At 42.9% G+C, this 22,814-nt stretch overlaps 1 protein-coding gene across 1 annotated transcript in view; it reads right to left on the bottom strand.

Annotated features, from left to right (window-relative positions):
• Positions 1-3,613: 3,613 nt before the first annotated feature.
• The window catches only part of PDE6C (phosphodiesterase 6C), a gene marked incomplete at both ends in the record, with an annotated part of 44,343 nt that continues 25,142 nt past the window's right edge, over positions 3,614-22,814 (bottom strand). Inside the window, 9 exons of the mRNA XM_083363320.1 lie at positions 3,614-3,769; positions 15,755-15,838; positions 15,930-16,004; positions 17,279-17,342; positions 17,429-17,536; positions 18,260-18,360; positions 18,501-18,588; positions 20,658-20,767; positions 20,982-21,089. Coding sequence (XP_083219446.1) covers positions 3,614-3,769; positions 15,755-15,838; positions 15,930-16,004; positions 17,279-17,342; positions 17,429-17,536; positions 18,260-18,360; positions 18,501-18,588; positions 20,658-20,767; positions 20,982-21,089 — 894 coding nt within the window. The remainder of the gene's footprint in view (positions 3,770-15,754; positions 15,839-15,929; positions 16,005-17,278; positions 17,343-17,428; positions 17,537-18,259; positions 18,361-18,500; positions 18,589-20,657; positions 20,768-20,981; positions 21,090-22,814) is intronic.

The raw sequence follows: 22,814 nt of genomic DNA, 5'->3' as shown, positions 1-22,814 counted from the left end.
TAATTAACAGTATAATTTTTACTTGAATTTTGAGGTGGTGTATTTATTTTTCTCCCAAACTTCCCACTGTAATGGTTCGTCAACTGTATTTCATTTATTTTTAAAGTGTTAACATTGCACAACCTAATTACATTGAACAGCAGGAAGCACTACATGACTGGTTTCATCCTATTTGGGCCTTGTCAGGTGTGAGTAGCCTGATGTTATTCTGTGGGATTTCAAACCTTTGTACTTTAGATAACTAACGTATATACAGGTCATTAAGTTTAGGAGCTGCATGGAACCTACTGCTCAGTGGTTGAAGAAAGGAATATATGGAAGCTATCAGAATAGTACATTTAGTATATATCAGCCTTTTACAATTGGGGTTCTCAGAAAGGTTGTGAGGTGTTCCACAAAAGATGGTGTGGAGGGAGGGAATTTGATGGTGAGCCCTGGGCAATGCTAGTGTTGGAATTTCTACATTCTACAACTCAGCTACCAGCCTACCATTTTGTTAGGGGTTCTATGACACAATTAAAATCCAAAACACAACTTTGCATTTGGGAGGGAAGAGGGAACCAACCAGAGTAGCCTAATAAGTTGTCCAAAATAAACCAAACCAGAAAAATGCCATTCTCTACTCAAAACAGACTTGACATTATTTGCTGTTCACTCTCCCATGCTGTGAGCTGTAGATATAAGCTTAATGTAGGAGTTTCCCAAGACCTGGAAATTACGTTAAGGGTTCTTCCTAGATAAAAGTTTTGAGAACTGCTGGCATATTTAGTCTATCTTCCCTTAAGCTGTCAAAGCAGTGAGTTATTTTTACACATTGTATAATAGGTAAAGGTAAAGGTTCCCCCGCACATGCGTGCTAGTCATTTCCGACTCTAGGGGCCGGTGCTCATCTCCGTTTAAAAGCTGAGGAGCCAGCGCTTGTCTGAGGACATCTCCGTGGTCATATGGACGGCATGACTAGACACCAAAGGCGCACAGAAAGCTGTTGCCTTCCCACAGTAGTGGTCCCTATTTTTCTACTTGAATTTTTATGTGCTTTCAAACTGCTAGGTTGGCAGAAGCTGGGACGAGTAACAGGCACTCACTCTGTTATGTGGCACTCGGGATTCGACCCGCTAAACTGCCGATCTTCTGATCGACAAGCTCAGCATCCTAACCCACTGAGCCACTGCATCCCTTCATTGTATAATAGGGTGGCCCAAAAATAAATATTTGGTATAAGCAATGCCATATTGAAATCTGGTGACAAACTATATGTTAATTACAGAATCGGTCTATATTTCCATATATTATTAATCTCAGTGATACAGTTTGATAACCCACATAGAAATATCCTGATTTTTTTTAGTTTATATATAATTGCCTTACTGTTTTACTACGGTATAATAATGGAAGAGAGTAATGCTTAACTATAGGTTTTACAGACAGATCTGTGCATATTTTATAGAATGTTTGAAATATAGTTCCCAAAAATAGCTTTTGAAAAATTAGGATGTTCGTCTATTCTGATATGCTTTTTAAAGATATTTCATTGAAACATATTTAATTTGGGAAAAAAATTTATTAAGAATATTATAAGCATTTACAATTTGTTTTAGTTTTGCACGTGAAAGAGAAGACTGACAGAAAATGAAGAACTTCCATTACCTACATTCTTTCTAAACTGATGGGCAATGTTAATAGAAAGACATCATGTAAAGCACTTATGAAAAAGTGCCATCATAATTGATAATAAAACTATGTGAGAACATTTTCTTTAAAGTACATTTTAGGTCAGCCCATAGAATTGATTAGGGATAGGTTATGAGCAGGCCAAAGATGGTACTTCTTCACAAAGTTAATTTATGAAATTAAATTCCACTAGGTAAATTGATTTTGCCTTTAGCTTATGTGACTTTGAAGTTAAACCGCTACCAGTATCCATCTAGTTATTATTTTTACCAGTTGCTATTAGTATAATAGATATATATGCTTCTGAAAACTTTTTTCAGAACTGAAGGAGAGAATGTTCAATTTACCAACTTTGAAAGTCTTAATTCCTTCTGGCAGCTTGCAAGCTGCTGAGTGTGGAATATTTTCAAGATCAGACACTGGTGGTCTCCAAAAGGGAGGACAGATTAATGGTTTACACAACTTTCAGTTGCTATTATTTAATAAGGCAGCATAATTATTGACCCTAATCTAACACTAGTTATATATCAGCAAAGTGAAAATGTAATTGGAGATCATGACCGGGGAAATAATATACTTCAGAACTCAATATTCACTCATAACAAAAAGAGATATAAGTGAATTGATTTACTGGTGGCTGATTTTTGCTTTCCATTGCAAAATGAACCAATAGGGCTATTTATGGGAATTCCTTGGTTAGATTGGGGCCAATGGGCTTTTTATGATGTCATTAACAGTCTGGAAAATGTTAAAGTAAATTACAGCTATTATTATTGATCCAACCGCATTTTCAGGATAGCCTCTCTTGATTGTGGCCTCAAACTGTGTAAGATACAGCAAGAAAATAAAATATTTTTTAAAAAACTGCTGTAGTAGCACAAATTAGAACTGATTCAGCAACTCCATTCTCATTAAATCATACCATTTTCAATAATTTCTGATCCAAAATCTTAAATCCAGACTGATTTAGAGTTTTAACTTTTGAACTTAGAAAGTTGGCTGATTCAAAATGTTACCAGATCATTTTCAACTGTGATTTATTTAAGTACGATCTTGATAAACATACAGTGGCTCAAAATTGATATGTTTTGTTTCTGTAGTTTTGGTTTGCCTGCACTCTTTTTTAATTTGCTGCTTTACTGTCCCACTAAAGAAACTACTTTAGGACTGCATTTAGATGGATTCACCCCAAAGTAAATCAATATCTTCCCTCCCTCCCTCCCTCCCTTCCACTGAAGATACTGTCTGGAAAGTAGAACAGACTTTAAAATAAAAGGTTCTGAATTTTGGCTGATTTCTTGTTTTATTTCTTCATATTATTCCTGAATTTTGTGTCTAAACCAATTTAAACTCTTTTCAATTAGTGGGCTCCTGAGATACTTAGATACTTGGATACTGTCAATCAGAAGGTCAGCACTTTGGCAAGTCAAATCCCGAGTGCCGCGTAACAGAGTGAGCGCCTGTTACTCGTCCCAGCTTCTGCCAACCTAGCAGTTCAAAAGCACGTAAAAATGCAAGTAGAAAAATAGGGACCACTACAATGGGAAGGTAACAGCGTTCTGTGCGCCTTTGGCGTCTAGTCATGCCGGCCACATGACCACGGAGACGTCCTCGGACAAGCGCTGGCTCTTCAGCTTTGAAACGGAGGTGAGCATCGGCCCCTAGAGTCGGAAATGACTAGCACGCATGTGCGGGGGAACCTTTACCTTTACCTTACGAAATACTTAGATTTTGCCTATTATGATCTGCCATTATTTACACTAATCCCCTAAAGGATAACAGTTAATCTGTTGCAGCAAAGAACTGATGGAATGTACTGCAGACCATGAAATTATATAAATTAAAACTACATTTGGTACCTTAAGGTCCAAATTCAGCAAAAATTCTCAACGTTACAGAAATGTTTGCATATACGTGCCCGAATCAGGACATTTCTATATGCCTAACCTTTCTTGTCATCAACTTCTAGCTTTTTCTTTTCTTCTTCGAGAGCTTTCATCTTCTCGTCATAAATATCACCTAGCGCTTTCCATTCCACTCGATTGTTTTGAAGACCATCAAGCATAGGTTTAATTTCTTTATGGAACCTTGAGAATTCCTAAAGAAATAGTGGAATTCCATATATTTAACATTAAAATGGAAAATTAGCAGTAGCAATACATGCATTTTTAAACATAGAAAAATCTTCATTGGATAACAAAGAGGGCTGAAAAAAATCTTATCAGCCCAATATTTTTCTTTAAGGACGCATTTCTTAAAAAGGAAAATTTATACCGGCAGGTTTGCCTTTGGCACTTAGAGTTCCTTCCTTCATTGTTTTTAGGTACTATTGTTGATTACAACCCACAATGCTAGAATGAGGCTAACATTTCTATCAGAAAAATGTAGGAGGTAATTGTCTCTCTACTGCCAATTTGTCTCAACCTGCATCAAATACTGAACTTGCCAGTCAAGAGGAAGATGTAGGTTTGGATATTGGGAATGTTTTTATAATACCTGTTTCTGTTTTAATGCAAGCATATTTTGGTTTTATTGAATGTAATGCATGTGGCTTGACATCTTGACTGGAAAATACATTAACACTTGTAGGAAATACTCCAGAAACTCAACATTTCAGGGCATTCACAAACATATGAGCTTATATGTACAATGGTTGTTTAATTAATATCTTGTCTTTTCATCAAAAACAGCTCTGTGCAGATTTAATCTTATATTTTGTATTTCTGTATAAGAACATATATAACAACAACTTTATTGTTTAGCCCTGGGGCCATATCAAAGTGCAAAGTTCCAGCAACAAACCGTCACCAAAACTTGATAAAAGCAATCCAAAATGGAATTTGATAAAATACAATTTAAAATGGAATTAAAATAAAATACAATTTAAGATGAAATAGTAATAAAATACAAATTTAAGATATAGATAAAATATGATAACATTATATTTCGGAGTCGCCCTTGCAATCTACCCCAATCAGTCCCACATATGCAGATCTTAACCGGATCATTTTGTTTAAATACTGTGCTACATTAAATGTTATTTTCAAGTTCTGACCAGACATAAGGTAAGTGTCAGAATCCATTTATATCACATTTCATAAATGTATAGGTAGAACATTGTGCTTATTCTGGGGATTCTGCCATCTCTCCGAGGGGGGGGGGGGAGAGGATGGTTTACAACTGAAAAGGAAGAAGCAATAACAATAAAACCAAGGAGAGTTCCCTTTCCCACGGAAGGGCCTGACACCTAAGTAAATGATGGGAGCCTGACTAAATGGATGAGGGGAGGGGGCTGAAATGGGAACGCTTTATATAGGATTGAAATGTAACTTTGTTAGATTCCGTCTTGTATTGCCACAATCGATTCCATCCTAGTAAACATTTTCCTTTTGGACTAAACTTGCATCCAGGAGTTCTTATTTCCTAAGATGTGGATTGAGGTGGGTCCTGACAGTAGACAGAATCTGCTTTAAGAGTCAACCTGGAAGGGAAAACTTTTCTGGGGGACTTTGCAACAAATACAATGTCTGGCGACGAAACAAGAGAGGAGGGAAGCCCCATGGAGAGGTCTTCACCCCAAATGGAATCCCAGAGACGATGGGAACCTGAAGCGGCATATTCCCCCGGGGAAGAAGCGGTGGAGCAGTACGACCGAAAACCCCGGTGGTCGATGGGCGTTGGAAGGAAGAGTGAGTGGGAAAAGGCATCGAGGGAAGTAACCCTGAGACGGAGCGACCACCAACCGGAATGGAGGCAGGAGATGGAGAGTTCCCTGCACGCCAGTGAAGAGGAGCGGATCCTGGAAAAGGCCATTGATCTGATGAAAGCAATCCTGAGCTCACTAAGGGAGGAGAGAGCTGAAAATCGCAACCGAGGCAGCGCCTGGGGACGCAACTGGAAAGGTAACGGAGGGGATCCAGCACCTGAAACCCCGGGGCCGTCCAATGGAACAGGAATTGCTGCCTCAGCAGTACCCACCCACCCCCTGAACCACAGACGGGGACCAGGATGAGGAGCGATACCGGCCACGGCGCAGACAACGCTCCAGCCAAAGACTCCCGCCCCTGGAAGTCAAATTCAAGGGGGAGCCATCACGACTGGGATTCTTCCTAACCCAAGTCCTCAGCTACATGGAAGAGTACGGCCGGGATATCCCTAGTGACAAAACACGCATCCGAATTGTGCAATCCGCCCTGGACGGATCGGCTGCAGATTGGGTGGTGAACTTGCATGTCTCCAACGCCCCAGAACTCGACGACTTCAACCGATTCATGTCATCTTTGAGGCGGCGGTTCGAGGATCCTTTGGCTGACCATAAAGCCCGGGAGAGAATCAAAACGGTGAGGCAGGGCAGGCGAGCAGTGGCTGAATATACCCAAGAATTCCAAGCCATTGCCAGCAAGCTGAACTGGCCAGAAGACATACTCCTTAGCCACTTCAAAGACGGTCTAAACTACGACCTGCATGACGCTTGCCTGCCTCGAGGAGACCCACCCCATCTCGACGACTGGTACATCCTGGCAGAGGAAGAGGAAATAGACCTACTGAAGAGACACCGCAGAAGAAAACTATGGGGTCGCCTGCCACCCGAGCAAACATGCGAGGGGGAAAAACCACCAGCCACAGCCAAAAAATCAACGGGTTGTTTCAACTGCGGGAGAGAGGGCCACCGTGCTGCAGAATGTCGTTCAAAAGCCCCCCCACGAAAACCAGGGGCATCATCCTCCAAGAAGCCGGGGAAGTCCCAAGGCAACACAAAAGAATCTTCCATGAAGGGGACAGAGGCTGTAGAGTCCACAATTCCTGCCAGGAACTGGGATTGGACTCCAGCATGCACCGCAGGGATGGTGGACAACTCGGAAGACAGCTCAGAGGGAGAACCATTGGTAAGTGGACCCCTTCCACCCATACTTAAGACAGTGACTATATTAGCTTCCTCTATGCCTGAAGCAGCCAAAATAAAAGCTCTGATAGACTTTGGGTGCATCCGCTGCCTTATCAGCCCAACGCTGGTGGAGAGATTGAGCATCCCAGTGAGGAGGCTAAAATAACCAATCTCTTTTAGTCAATTAGATGGGACAATAGCAGGGGGGGACCAGCCACCCTAGCCACTTTACCAATCCACCTATCCCTGGGGCCCCATGAGGAGGACATAATGTTTATAGTGGCCCCAGGCATGGAATACCCAATGATTCTAGGACTGGAATGGCTGAAGAAATGGAACCCCGGGATAAACTGGAGGACAGCAGAACTCAATTTCCCAAAGGGGGGGCAGAAGAACTTAGACTCCAAAAGCACCCCCCCAACCCGGAGGGAGGAGGCAGCAGCAGTGGGGGAAGAGAAGAAGTTACCAGAGATACCGGAGGAATACAGGGACCTTGCTGAGGTTTTCAGTGAGGAACGGGCAGATGAGCTTTCCCCCCACCGCCCCACAGACTCTGCTATAGAATTCAAACCTGGGGCAAAACTCCCAAAACCCAGGATGTATGCCATGAGCCCAAGGGAAATGGCAGAAATGGAAAGATTCATAAAGAAAAACTTAGAAAGAGGATTTATTGAGCCCGCCAAACCCAAAGTGGCCGCCCCGGTTCTATTCAGGGAGAAGAAAGATGGTTCTTTCCGCTTCTGCGTGGATTACCGGAATCTAAATACAATTAGTGAATGTAATCTGTACCCCCTTCCCCTAATGAAGGATATGCTATCCCACCTATCAAAAGGAAGGATTTTTACCAAACTAGACCTGAGGGAAGCATACTACCGTATTAGGATTAAGGAAGGAGACGAATGGAAGACTGCATTCAACTGCCCAATGGGGTGCTATCAATTCAAAGTATTGCCATTCGGACTGCAAGGGGCCCCCGCAGTATTCATGCAATTAATTAATATCATGCTAAGGGAGTACCTTTATAAGGGGGTCCTGGTTTACCTGGACGACATCCTTATCTTCACTGAGACCAAAGAGGAACATATCAAACTAGTCAGAGCAGTCCTGAAAAAGTTGCGAGCTGCCCACCTATATGCTAAACCAGGCATGTCCAAAGTCCGGCCCGCGGGCCATTTGCGGCCCGCGGGGCGGTTCAATCCGGCCCGCGAACAGCCCTCCCTGCTCTATGTAAATGTGGCCCTCCCACGGCCCTCCTGGCGTCACCGCCCAAACCTGGAAGACGAGCGGCGCAGGAGGGCCGTGGGAGGGCCACATTTACATAGAGCAGGGAGGGCTGTTCGAGGGCCGGATTGAGTGCAGGGAGGTGGGGTGAAGAAACCCGACACCGCCTCTTGTCCGGCTTCTCTGGCTCTGTCTCTCTCTAGCGGGGGGACGATCTCGCTGCGCCTCCCACTCTAAGGACCAGCCGGGCAGAGCCACGCAGGTAAGCCCTCCTCCCTCCCTGGTAAAAAAAAAGAAATGCAGCAAGGAGGTGCCTGGGGCGGACCACCTTTTCCTGGCTGGCCGAACCGCCCCGGGCTTGGCGCAGCGTCTGCCCCGCTGGCCAGGGAGAAAGGGCCTGCCACACGAGGGAGGGCGGTGAGAGGGCCGGCCAGGGAGAAAGGGCCTGCCACACGAGGGAGGGCGGTGAGAGGGCCGGGGAGAAAGGGCCTGCCACACGAGGGAGGGCGGTGAGAGGGCCAGGGAGAAAGGGCCTGCCACACGAGGGAGGGCGGTGAGAGGGCCAGGGAGAAAGGGCCTGCCACACGAGGGAGGGCGGTGAGAGGGCCGGCCAGGGAGAAAGGGCCTGCCACACGAGGGAGGGCGGTGAGAGGGCCGGCCAGGGAGAAAGGGCCTGCCACACGAGGGAGGGCGGTGAGAGGGCCGGCCAGGGAGAAAGGGCCTGCCACACGAGGGAGGGCGGTGAGAGGGCCGGCCAGGGAGAAAGGGCCTGCCACACGAGGGAGGGCGGTGAGAGGGCCAGGGAGAAAGGGCCTGCCACACGAGGGAGGGCGGTGAGAGGGCCAGGGAGAAAGGGCCTGCCACACGAGGGAGGGCGGTGAGAGGGCCAGGGAGAAAGGGCCTGCCACACGAGGGAGGGCGGTGAGAGGGCCAGGGAGAAAGGGCCTGCCACACGAGGGAGGGCGGTGAGAGGGCCGGCCAGGGAGAAAGGGCCTGCCACACGAGGGAGGGCGGTGAGAGGGCCGGCCAGGGAGAAAGGGCCTGCCACACGAGGGAGGGCGGTGAGAGGGCCGGCCAGGGAGAAAGGGCCTGCCACACGAGGGAGGGCGGTGAGAGGGCCGGCCAGGGAGAAAGGGCCTGCCACACGAGGGAGGGCGGTGAGAGGGCCGGCCAGGGAGAAAGGGCCTGCCACACGAGGGAGGGCGGTGAGAGGGCCGGCCAGGGAGAAAGGGCCTGCCACACGAGGGAGGGCGGTGAGAGGGCCGCATCCTGACGGCACCGCCCAAACGTGGAGGACGAGTGGCGCAGAGCGGGCGCCCCGGGCGAGCTCCGCTCGGCAGCAGCGCTGCCCGGCTGGCCGCTCCCTCGGTGCTCTTCCCTCACCGGCGCTCTTCCCTCACCAGCCGCCTCGCCCTGAGCTCACGCTCGCTTGCCGCCTCCGCTTCCCGCACCTTTTCCTGGCTGGCCGAACCGCCACGCTCCTCCCCCCGCCCCGGGCTTGGTGCGGCGTCTGTGCCGGTGCAGCGAGGCTGACGGTGCGCGCCTGGCCTGGCCAAGCGGGAGAAGGGCCTGGCGGGTGGAGTCTCTGAGCTTGCGCCAGGCAGACCTCAACGGCCTTCCCGCCCCCGGAGACGCCCCGGTGGCCAGGGAAAAAGGGCCTGCCGCGCCCTCGGATTCTCTCTGCACTGCGAGCACCGCTCGGTTGCCAGGTGGGCTCCAAGTGGCAATTTTCTTGTCCGCTGCATGGAAAGGGCTCGGCTTGAATTCTTCCCGGATGTTTCTGGTTGGTCCCCTCTCAAGTGCTAACCAGGAATGCAGGTGAAGCCCTTGGTATGTGGCAGCCGAGAAAATTGCCTTTCAGAGCCCCTTTGTGCAATGGTTCTTTTGTCAGCCAGAAACAATTGGTTGTGACCATCTACCTGGGCACCCTCTACTCTTCAGCAGCCTCAAGGCCAGGCAAGGGGTGGGCGTGCGGCGCTGGTTCTCTCCTCGGCAGGGGGGAAGGTGAGGCAGCGGCGGGGCAGAATTTGTGAAGTGGTGGAAGTGTGTGAGCTGTTACCAGAGAGTCTGACCTTGTCAAAGCAAATAACACAGTTTCCATCTTCCAAGGTCAAACAGAAAATGGCGACTATAAATAAGAAAAGGAAAGTTGACAGTGAGGGCCGCCGTTTCCAGGAAAGGTGGAAAGTGGAATTTTTTTTCACTGAAATACGGAATCGCTGTGTTTGTCTGATATGTCAAGAGACTGTGGCCGTTTATAAAGAATTTAATATCAAAAGACACTACCAGACAAAACATAGCACATATGACAAACTAACAGGGCGTGACCGCAGTGAAAAGTTGAAGCAACTTGAAGCAGTTTTAATGTCACAACAGCGATTTCTCACAAGAGCCCGTGAGTCAAATGAAAATGCCACAAAGGCAAGCTATGACGTGGCAATGTTAATTGCTAAAAATTGCAAGTCTTTTGCTGAGGGTGATTTTATTAAAGAGTGCGTTTTGAAAATGGTTGAAAATATCTGTCCCGAGAAGAAGCAAGAGTTTGCCAACATTTGCCTGGCTCGTAACACTATAGCACGGAGAATTGAAGATATTTCATCAGATATTAAGAGACAGTTGACGTCCAAAGGACAGGATTTTGACTTCTTTTCAATAGCCTGTGATGAAAGCACAGACCTATCTGACACAGCTCAGTTGCTGATTTTTTTGAGAGGGGTGGACGATGAAATAAATGTGACTGAAGAGCTACTTGACCTCCAGAGCCTTACGGACCAAACTAGAGGAAAAGATTTATTTGTTGCTGTTAGTTCCGCAATAGATGACATGAAACTGCCCTGGAACAAAATTACTGGGATTATTACTGATGGGGCACCTGCTATGGCTGGTGAACGAAGTGGCTTATCAACCCTAATCTGTAACAAGGTGATTGAAGAAGGAGGCAAAGCTATTAAACTCCATTGTATCATTCATCAACAAGTTCTCTGTGCTAAATATCTCAAATATGATCATGTTATGAAACCGGTTGTAAAGACTATTAATTTTATTCGCGCTAAAGCTCTGTACCACCGCCAGTTTAAACAGTTTCTACTGGACATCCAGGCTGAATATGAAGATGTTTTATATCACAACGATGTAAGATGGCTCAGTCGAGGGTCTGCGCTGCAGCGTTTCTACTCTCTCAGAAAGGAAATAAAAGAATTCTTGGAAACAAAGGGACAACCGATGCGAGAACTATCTGATCCTATTTGGCTGGCTGATTTGGGGTTTCTAGTTGACATAACAAAGCATCTGAATGTACTAAACACGAGTCTTCAGGGAAAAGATGCAGTGGTGAACCAGCTTTATTCACACATCAAGGCCTTTGGAACAAAGCTGCAACTTTTCCAAAGGCATTTGTCACAAACACAGCCCAATACCATACATTTCCCAGCATTGCAGGAAATAATGAACAGTTTTTCACAGGACAATATCAGTGTGCAAGTGAGCAGGTATGCAGCAGACATCGCATCTCTGGCTGGAGAGTTTAAACGGCGCTTTCAAGATTTTGCAGCTATTGAAAAGGAGATCAGCCTTTTCTCCTCTCCATTCTCTGTTGACCCCGATGATGCTCCAGATCAGCTGCAGCTTGAGCTCATTGATCTGCATTGTGACAGTGAGTTACGCAGTCGTCAGCAACAGCTCTCTCTTGTGAACTTTTACCGCCAACTAGATAAGGGCAGGTTTCAGGAGATTCGGACATTTGCAAAGAAAATGCTGAGCTTGTTTGGCTCAACATATTTGTGTGAGAAGACATTCTCTACTATGAACTTTAATAAGAACCGTGTGAGGACAAGACTAAGTGACTCACATCTCCGTGACATTTTGCGTATCAAAACCACTGCCTTTGTACCAGACCGAGCCTATTTGCTGCAGTACAGATCTCAGTTTCACCCTTCACATTAGTGCAGGTAAGTTTTTTTTAAAATTTATTTAAAATACATTGTGAAAACTCAGCTGACAGTTGATCTTAATGTTATAAAATGAAAAGTATGCCATTTGCAATTAACTTGGCATAAAATAATTCATTTGCATTTAATTGCAATTGTTCAAAGAATGTTCGGAAAAATGTTCGGCCCTCCAGCATGTTCACTTCATCCAATCTGGCCCTCTTTGAAAAAAGTTTGGACACCCCTGTGCTAAACTATCAAAGTGCGAATTCCACCAGGAAAAAAATGACTACCTGGGATATCGCATATCCCCAGAGGGCATTGAAATGGACCCTGAGAAAGTTAGGGCAGTACTAAAGTGGGCACCCCCCCGCACACGGAAGCAGTTGCAAAGTTTCCTGGGGTTTGCAAATTTCTACCGCCAATTCATCCCTGCATTTGGCCAAATAGCCATGCCCCTGACAAACTTGTTGAAAACGAAAGGGGGGTCCCCCGTGAAATCCAGCCAGCCTGTAAAGTGGACAATGGAGTGTCAAGCAGCATTTGAGAGGCTAAAGAGACTTTTTTCTGCTGAACCTGTCCTAAAACACCCAGATCCCGACAAACCTTTTGTAATACAGGCAGTTGCGAGTGATGTAGCAGTAGGAGCCATACTATTACAAGAAAATGATTGGGGGGACGTTGCAATCATGCGCATACACATCCAGAAAACTCACAGAAACAGAACAACGTTGGCCAATATGGGAAAAAGAGGCATTCTCGTTGAGGTGGGCATTACTAACATGGCACCAATTTTTAGAAGGAAATAAAATCTAATAAATAAAATACCTTTCCAGGTCTGGACAGACCACAAGAATTTGGAAGCACTAAAAACTCACTCCTAAGCAAGCCCGCTGGTCCCAACATTTTCACCGATTCAATTTCACTCTCAAACACTTACCGGGGGGAAAGAACTTCCTGGCAGATGCATTATCCCGCATTCCCCAATATAACAGCACAAGAGTTACTGACTTTAAACCACTTGTACCAGAACAACAACTGGCAGCACCAATCACCACCAGGGCACAAGAAAAAATGAAGCCGAAGGTAGATAGCCAAACTGGAATAGAATTCAGGAAGTCTTTGGAAAGTGATGAATGGTTCCAGAAAAATAAACATGTGTGCACAATTAAAGATGGACTGCCATGGGTGGTGGAGAAGCTATATGTACCTGCCACACAGAGAATCAATTTCATGCAACTGTGCCATGATACAAAATCAGCAGGACACTTTGGCTTTGTAAAAACCTTACACTTAACTAAAAGGCAATTTTGGTGGCCATCTATGAAAAAGGACATAGAAAGCTATGTGGGTAGCTGTCAAATTTGCGCGATGGCCAAAAGACTGCAAGGGAAACCGCCAGGTCTGTTACAACCGGTGGCAAACCCCTCAGCCCCATGGAAAGAAATAGCCATGGATTTTATCGTAGAACTGCCAGAAAGTAATAGAAACACCGTAGTCTGGACTGTCACAGATCTGTTCTCTAAGCAAGTACATTTCATACCTTGCCAAAAAATCCCAACTGCAAAAGCATTAGCAAAACTTTTTGTACAGCATATTTACAGATTGCACGGGGTACCACAACGCATCATATCTGACAGAGGGGTGCAATTTACGTCGGCATTTTGGAAAGAATTTTTATCCCTCTTAGGAACCACCCAAGGACTGTCATCTAGTCACCATCCTCAGACAGACGGAGCTTCTGAAAGACTTAATAATATACTTGAACAATATCTGAGATGCTTTATTAATTTTCAGCAGTCCGACTGGACGGACCTACTGCCTTTTGCAGAAGTAGCATATAATAATGCAGTCCACTCAAGCACATGTTACACCTCTTTTCAAGTAGCTACAGGCCAGAGTTTCAACCCAATACCAGAACTAACCCCAAAAGAACCGGTCATCCCTGATCTGAAGGAATGGATTGCTCAATTACAAAATACATGGCCAATCGTTAGGAAAGTGTTGGAAGATGCCAGAAAAGCATACAAGACACAGGCAGACAAAAAAAAGAACCGATCCCACACCATTTAGGGTAGGAGAGATGGTATATTTATCCACAAAATACCTGAAATCACTCCAACCCTGTAAAAAACTAGGACCAAAATATATTGGACCCTTTCCAATTAAAAGAATCATAAACCCAGTAACAGTTGAATTAGAACTACCCAAAAATCTTAGATGAATACACCCAACCTTTCACTGCAGTCTAATAAAGAGAGAACAACAATCACCACTACGAGCAAAAATCATGGTGGAAGGAGAACAACATTTTGAAGTGAAAGAAATCTTAGATTCCAGAAAACACTATGGAACGATACAATATTTAGTGGCATGGAAACACCTCCCCTCCTCAGAAAATGAGTGGGTTAACAAACTCCATGTTAAAGCACCTAAGTTGCTTAAGAGGTTTCATACAGAATATCCGAACAAACCAGGCTAACATTTATATGTTTTCTTTTCCCCACAGATGGACTCATCTTTTTTCTGAAAGGAGAGCTGAATGTCAGAATCCATTTATATCACATTTCATAAATGTATAGGTAGAACATTGTGCTTATTCTGGGGATTCTGCCATCTCTCCGGGGGGGGGGGGGAGAGAGGATGGTTTACAACTGAAAAGGAAGAAGCAATAACAATAAAACCAAGGAGAGTTCCCTTTCCCACGGAAGGGCCTGACACCTAAGTAAATGATGGGAGCCTGACCAAATGGATGAGGGGAGGGGGCTGAAATGGGAACGCTTTATATAGGATTGAAATGTAACTTTGTTAGATTCCGTCTTGTATTGCCACAATTGATTCCATCCTAGTAAACATTTTCCTTTTGGACTAAACTTGCATCCAAGAGTTCTTATTTCCTAAGATGTGGATTGAGGTGGGTCCTGACATTAAGTTATTTTGATATGGGGATCCCAATGGGTCATTCGTTTGGTATATAGACCAAGATACCTGTCTCTCACCCTCTTATACAGACAACAGTCAAATAGGATGTGAGCCAGGTCCTCTACCTCTGCCGCTCCGCAAATGCAGACGCTCATTGTACGGTATAGCATGAAATCTCCCATATCTGACCATTGTGTCAAGCTGTTCAAATCTCGCTCTCGTAAATATCTCCCTAAGATGTTTTGGGAGTTGTAACTTCAAATAACTGTCCACTTGAAAAGTACATTTGTATTTACTCAGCCATTTCAAGTTACCCACCTTACTAAGGATAGCTATATCAGTTTGTGCTTCTATATCCTTAATTCTTTGGGCAACTCTTTTTTGTTCTAGGAGTGTGCTTGAGTAAAGACCCCAAATTTCTGCTCCATTCAAGAGCATTGTGGTAACCTTAGCCTTATAAACCTTGAGTAATGGAGCTAGGGACCCTGGGTAACTATGGTTCTTTAGTTTGAGCAATAAATTCAAACGGGCTTTTGCTCTAAATGTACTCTGTTGATGATGGCAGGCCCAAGATCCAGTCTTGGAAAAAGTTACTCCCAAATATACAAAGGTAGTAACCTGCTCAACTGGTTCACCATCTAATTGCCACTTATGTCTCTGATGGTTTCTTCCAAACACCATTATTTTCGATTTAGATTTGCTAATGATTAGGAAGTTATCCTGGCAATAAGAGCTGAATCTTCTTAATAGCCTACGTAATCCTACTTGTGAGTATGATAATAAAATCATATCATCAGCATAAAGCAAGCTGTTACAGTAAGTATTTAGGATCATCGGCATGTGTACCATGGTATCTTTCATTAACCCTGGCAAGTCATTGATATATAAATTAAATAATGATGGGGCCAGGATACACCCTTGCCTTATCCCTTTATTTGTGTGAATCCTGTTAGTCAGGGCCCCATTAACCCCATACCGCACCCTCAAACAGGTACTTGCGTAAAGGACTTTAATCAAAGCCAGGAGTCTGGGTTCTATTTTAAGAGTTGTCAATTTACTCCATAGTACGTCTCTATTTACCATATCAAATGCTGCTGTAAAATGGAATAATATGGAAGTTATCTCTTACCTTATACACAAAGGTACATACAAAATCAATGAAACCACATTGAAGCTTAGGTAATTCATCCTTTTTGGCCCTGTCCATCATAGGCTAGAAAGGATGGAAGAAAGTAATTAGTGGGTATGCAACTGGATTATTTTAAAGATTGAAACCATGCTGTGTAAAATAATACACTGCTTACAATTGGCTGTTGCTGTAAGACTGTTCGTTCAAGATCACCTTGCTCCCAAAATTCATTTGCAACCATTAAAGCAACCTGTGAATGGATAATAATTAATTTTATGTTTTTTACAATAGTTGTCAGCTGGTAGAGTAATTAGTCATGTCCTCATCAAAGCATGCATTTATTTTGTGGATATTTTTTATTATTTTAATGTTTTTAATTGCTTCATAATTTTAGAATTGTAACTTGCCCAGAAATACTTGATTGAGATGGATAGCTATAGAAAATGAATGAATGAACGAATGAATGAATGCATTCATTTGCCCATCATAGTCACATTTCTCACATCTAACATATATTACATATAAGTAGTTGCCATACTACTCAATATCCTTACTGTAAAATCTTTTTAAAGCTGCCACGGAAGAAAGCTTTCAAGCAGAATTAAAATGGGACTGAATTGTTTTTAAATGTGTATTTGGTTTAAAATTAATCAAGCTTTTTTAAAAATGGGGTACCTACTGGGGGAAGGGGCATATGGGAACGGACCTTGGCCTTGCTAATTACCAGGTCTGCTTGCAGTGCTGAAAACCAGGGGGAAGCTGTCTTAAACTTTGTTAATAAAAGGAAGTAACCAGGAACAAAATTCTGTCTATATTTTAATGTAGCCAGATTTGGTATATTTGATTGCTCCATGTAAAAGAATATTGTAGAAAAGAGCAGAGAAAAGGATCTTTTCTATGTTCTAGACTAATAAGTAATGTAGTCTTCACCACACAATTCGATCCACATCATAGTTGCGCGATCAATAGCTTGAGAGGGGGATTGGCATGACAGATAGAAAAATGGCCAAAGACAGGCCAAGTTGACAATTAATGGGGCAATAAAAAAGAAGAGATTTTCTTATCAATGGGCTTAGCAGACATGTTTGATGACAGGCATCTCAGGGCAGGGAGATCTTTAACAGTTTGAGTGTGAATTTTCTCATCTCTGAGCTCAAGTAAAATATGCCATTGAGTTGCAATTTTAAATTGACACAAAAGGGAGGGGATCATTAAGTTCAATAAATGAATTAACTTGAATTGTATTACACCAAATTAGATTTTGATCTCATCGTGCTGCATTGGGAATACAGCTGCCACCATTCAGAGTCCAGTATAGCCTTTAGTCTGGAATAGATGGTGTATCTCAGGGCTAGACTGGGCTTTGGTTTGAACTGGAAATACTGTTAAGGCAGTTTTGGTTCCTTAAAAAAATGTCAGTTTTCTCCTTTGTTGCATTATACCTAAACTGCTTTGCAAGAACAACAAATAGACTAAAGAGCATAAATTAAATTCGGAGTTTTGCTTGATTCTCATGGTGCCCACCTTACTTTGCACCTCCCAAGGTTTAGTGATGGCAGAAAGGTCACAGCCAGTCATCATCATAGCCCTTTAAATAAAAATAATAGATTTAGGTATATATAGAAAAATCAGTACATTCCATGTTGCAGGAAGAGAAAAATTAAATTTACTTACATAATTACTTCTTTTTTGGTAGGGTCCATAGTTATGTATTTAATTGCTTCATTCTCATCTTCCATTTTTTCAGTGGCATCCACTATTTTCTGAAACATAGTCCTTTTCCTGTGAAAAATGGTAACTTTTGTAATAAACATGTCTTTTTTGAGGATCTGCTTCAACATCCAGTATTGTGTGTGTGTGTGTGGGGGGGTTTAACCAGTGGTGGGATTCAGCCAGTTCGCACAGCCAGAATGGACTTCCGGAAGCGGCATCCACACAGAGAACTGGTTGTCACATATTTGAATCCCACCACTGGTTTTAACTTTCCCCTCCCCTCTCCTCCAATCCCCTATGTATGATCTAGATTTGCTCTGGATGGTTTCCGCTGGGTCACATTTGAGAGATGTGTGAGTAAGTGAAAAACTCTGATAGATGCAGATCAATCAGCAGAATTGTACCACATAATTTAATTCATAGATTTCAGGAGCCCAGCCAACAGATTAGTTGACAAGGCAGAAAAGAATAATGTTAGTGCCCTGATCATTATGAATTTTCTTATTAAATCTCAGTATCATATTTACTTCATGTTTTTAAATATACATATTACGTAGAATACATTGGAAAGCATTGTTTTTATGATGCATAGATATGCAAAAGTTCAAATCTGGCAGTCACAGATAAGTTCAATTGTTAATGTTTATATCATTTAACTTGCCTTTAATGATGATTAAAACCACAAAAGAGCAAAAAAAAGGTCCCTTTTAAAATAAGAGTAGGACAAAATGCAGTAATGTTAATGTGCATAAGAAGACTTTGTTGTTTTATAATAGGAAATAAAGGACTTACTTGAAATACAGAGCCAAGTCAGTCGCTATGATGCAAACTTCAAATATATGCAAAATATTTTCATGCTGGCGTTTATTTAGATTTTGGAAGATGTTTAAACTCTGCGGAATAAAGATTATTTTTGCAAGTCAGTACTGCTTCCAAAATAGAAAATAGCATTTCCTCCACGTAGGAATGCTACTGTTTTGCTATAGCTGGTAGAAATATTTTCTGTACCAAATGAATGAAAATAAGCACAGACCTCATCCTGTAGCAGGGTTTTACTGTACTCTAGATGGTGCCTTTCTAAAATGGAAGAGCCATGCAGCCTTGCCAAGGGAGCGGCTGACCTGGTGAAAAATTAGAGAATTTAGAAGACATCAGGGGTTTAGAACAGTTAACAAACAACCTTTGGAATGTAGGCAACATTCTGCCGCTGGAATATCTCCTTATCTGAGGAGATCAGAGGCAAAATAGATGCATTAGGCTGGGCTTTGTTTAATATACCTATTTTATCTCTTTAAAATTCCTGGAAACCTAACCCAAAAGCAAGCTGATCTGTTAGAGTTTGAGGAACAAAATAGTTGCTCTCAGCTTTGCAAAGCTCACAACTTACAGTCCATGTTGCCCTTTAACTTCTGAAGGTCTTTATATGGCAAAGCAATTTGCCCGTTCTTAAAAGTTCATTGACATCCCTCAAAGGCCATCTATGTATTTATTTAATATTAAGCTTGCTGTATACCCACTTCTGGTATGGTTTTTTTCATTGTTTCTTATCAACGAAGTCCCAGCAACAGATCTTCTTGCTGGTCAGTTTCTGATTCCAGAACTTTTGAGCTCAGCCTGGGCAATTGCCAGAAGCTCAAAAGATCTCAGCAATCATCACTGGAGACCCCAGAGACAAGTTTCCTGGGCCAGCAGTGACTGTTAGATTAGTCATGGTCTGCTCTACACCACTCACAACCTCGGAAATGTAATGCATGTGTCAGATTATAGAACAATCTTAATGCAAACTTGTTTTCATTTCAGTTATTTTTAATTCAGCAAATTAAAAAGCCCCCTTAAGAATTATTATCGTCCTCATCATGACTGTTATTTATACCTTTCTCACTTCCAGGGAAGCTCAGAGAAGTTTAAGGGGGAAAATAAATAAATAAAACCAACCTGTGATTTAAGAATTTGATGATTGGGAAAATCTATGAAAGAAGGAAATTGTGTGTGTAGAGAATAGGGTAAAATATCAATGTACTCATAACTGCTGTTAACAAGAGCACAGGCTGCTTCTTTATAACTGTTTTTCTTTTTCTTTCTACTTTTTTACTTATTATTTTGCTTTCCTGACTCTTCTCGTTCAGAATTTGTAGTTTTTACTCTTTTAAAAATTTCAAATAAAAATTGCACACACGAGTGGACACACATACGTCACACACACACACACACACACACACACACACACACACACTGGCAAGAAAATGGATAGTGGCTTCATTCTTTAAAACAAATTTAAAATAATCTAAAAATCATCCGATTTCAGATGGGTTATCTCACAAATTCCTGAGTGTGTGGATATCTCTTTTAACTGTTTTTTTAAATATTCCCAGCTGAGCATAATATATATTATCCCTATTATATAAGGATTTTGCTGTGGATATGCTCTACTCCTGGATACCAGAAAGCTGAAGCTCAAAGTCTTTCTAGCTGAATGAATTGGAGGATACAAGGGAGAAAGCTCACCAGTTTTGGCAAGTTCATTTAGAAGTAGTATGATTTTATCCAAGCGAATTGACTTCACAGTAACATATATCCATATACCTCTTGTCTGATATAGATTCAGCTTCAGCTCCTGGGGCCTCATCCATCATTGCATCCAGACCACTGACAAGCAACTGCACAGCCTTTCCTCATTCAGATGGAAAGGAGAGATGGAGCTAAGAACCATCAGCATATTAATTATACTGAACTCTGAATCTGAGGATGCACAGATGTAGGTATCAAATAACAAAGGGGAGATAATTGAATCCAGTGGGATCCACAAATTGGGTGACATGGGCCAAGCAAAACTCTATTGCCACACCTTGGGCAGTTCTGCAAGTAAGGATGGAACTGTCCTGGACAGTCCAACAATGTCTTCTGTCCAAGGTTTTAAAGACCGCTGAAGAATCAAAGAGGATGCATTAGATAAGTAGAACTCTATATTTAGTAGCTGTAATTGTCACGATTAATATGTATTGAGTTGCTTTTGCTGTAGAGTTCAACTAGACAGAATTGTATGGATTTGCTTGTGGGCTTCCCAGGGCCGTTGCTTGCTGTTTACAGTCAAGGATACGCAAGAATGCTAGTTTAAGTGTGAAATGTTTTACAATGACATAAAATAACACATTATTTAGTAATCAAAGATACACAGAAATATGCCACTCACTTCATTTGATATAAGTTGTTGGTTCCTCTGTGGTCAATATCATGGCAGAAAGCTGCAGCTACCATAGCAAAGGCTTCTAGGTCAGTGTAATATTTCTTTAACTTACCGGTCTATAAAAAGAGAACCTTTTAAAATCATTTCTTTATATTTACATCTACATCTACTTCTCTATACAGTTGATCATCTATATCTACATCTACTGTACATCTACATCTACATCTCATCTATATCTATATAGCTCCATCTCTATATCTGTCTACCTCTGTATCCATCCTCAACAATGAAAAGCAAATTAAGGCTTAGATCCAAAGAAACAACTGGTACCATTAAAAGAGCAAACATGGTCTGTCCAACATTAAATCCATGCCGCCAGTTGTGGTAAGTGATGTCACGATATCCTTTTCTGATTGTATACATCCATCTTGTGAGTACCTGTGAAAAATTAAGATATCCCATTCTCTTACCACTGTATGGGTACATGTGAACATTATATAAGATAACAGCTTTAATGGTCACAGTGAAATAATAAGGCTGATAACAAAATTGATGTCAGCCTTGCCAGATAGTCTAGACAAGAATTACATGTAAGAGTATTAGTTCTGACTTTATTTTAATCTTACATTAACAGAATCTTGCAAAGTACATCTGAGATGTTTGATGCACCCCAGTCACTCTGCTGGTTCAGCTCCCTCTCATCTGACTGTTACCTAGTCTGCAGCTCTTCCTTCTTCCCAAGATCATGGCCACATCCGAGTCCAGTAATAGATGGAAGATAGATTTGTACAAGAGTCACCTGGTCATGTTGCCAGTTGTTCAAACAGGAACCAAGAGCTCAAGAGAAGTCCCAAAACTGTATACCAGTTCTATCTGGGCGAATGCTACACCATCCAGATTTAAAGTTGGAAGGCGCCTCAGAATCCTGAGAGCCCTTTATTCCACATGCACCTTTAGATTTGCTAAGTTTAGGCCAGAGTCTCCAAATGCTAGGAAGAGCCTTGATGTGCAGTTGTGCAGCCTGGAGCAGAGATGTATAGCAGATTATCCTCTGCATACTGATGATACTTAATCTCGGACCAATGGATGACATCACCCAGTGGATTCATGTGAATATTAAATAGGAGTAGAGAGAGTGCAGAACCATGTGGAAATTCATAAAATAGGGATCTAAGGATAAATCCCTACCTACCTACCAACAGCAACTGGAATCTGTCCCAGAGGGTAGAAGATGGCCCACGCTCCCAATCTCTGAAGTCAGCCCCAAAGGCCATAGAGAAATCAAGGAGGGACAGGAGGGATGCACTATCCCATCCTGATCCTGCCAAACAGCATGAATTAATATGATCAATAAACAATAAACACAACTACCAACTGGCGGTTCTATGGATACAATAAAAGGTAAAGGTTTCCCTGTCCAGTCATGTCCAACTCTAGGACGCAGTGCTCATGTCTTTGGCCAAGGGAGCCAGTGTTGTCCAAAGACATTTTCCTTGGTCATGTGGCCAGCGTTGCTATACACCAAAGGTGCACAGAACACTGTTACCTTCCCACTGAAGTGGTACCTATTTATCTGCTTTCATTTGCATGCTTTCAAACTGCTAGGTGGTCAGGAGCTGGGGCAGAAACAGGAGCTCACCCCCGTTGCGCGACACTCAGAACTTGAAACCAGACTGTCAGCTTTCTAGCTGACATGTTCAGCATCTTTAACCGCTGAACCATCATGCCCCCTATGGATACAATAGGAGTGGGAAAATAATTAGATTTTGCCATTCTTATCGTGCCAAGATAGCCCTTCTTAAAAGCTCAATTGGAATTGTCTCTTTGTTCTCTCTTGCAGCACTCTAGGTGCTCTTTCACTGCATCTCCACAAATGCCTTTAAAATTCAGGGATTTTCCAGAGTCTGCCGAGGCACATTCCCATGTAAGGCCATTACATTCTATCATACTATCATTCGAGTTGAATCATACATCAGAGACTTAGGAATAACTCCAAATTCTTTCTGAAACCCAGAGGCGTCCCATCATAGGGGCCCCTTTATGTTATGTCCAGAATGTGTTTTCTGATACATTTGCCCCTAAGGCAGGCCATTGGTATTGTGAAATAAATATCCATTGGCAAAGGTGATATGTCATAGATTTCATCCTGAACCATCTTTGGGG

The sequence above is a fragment of the Vipera ursinii genome (genome assembly GCF_947247035.1).
Source record: "Vipera ursinii genome assembly, chromosome: 5".
In the NCBI taxonomy this organism is placed as follows: Eukaryota; Metazoa; Chordata; class Lepidosauria; order Squamata; family Viperidae; genus Vipera; species Vipera ursinii.
This window is presented reverse-complemented; position numbering and strand designations above follow the sequence as displayed.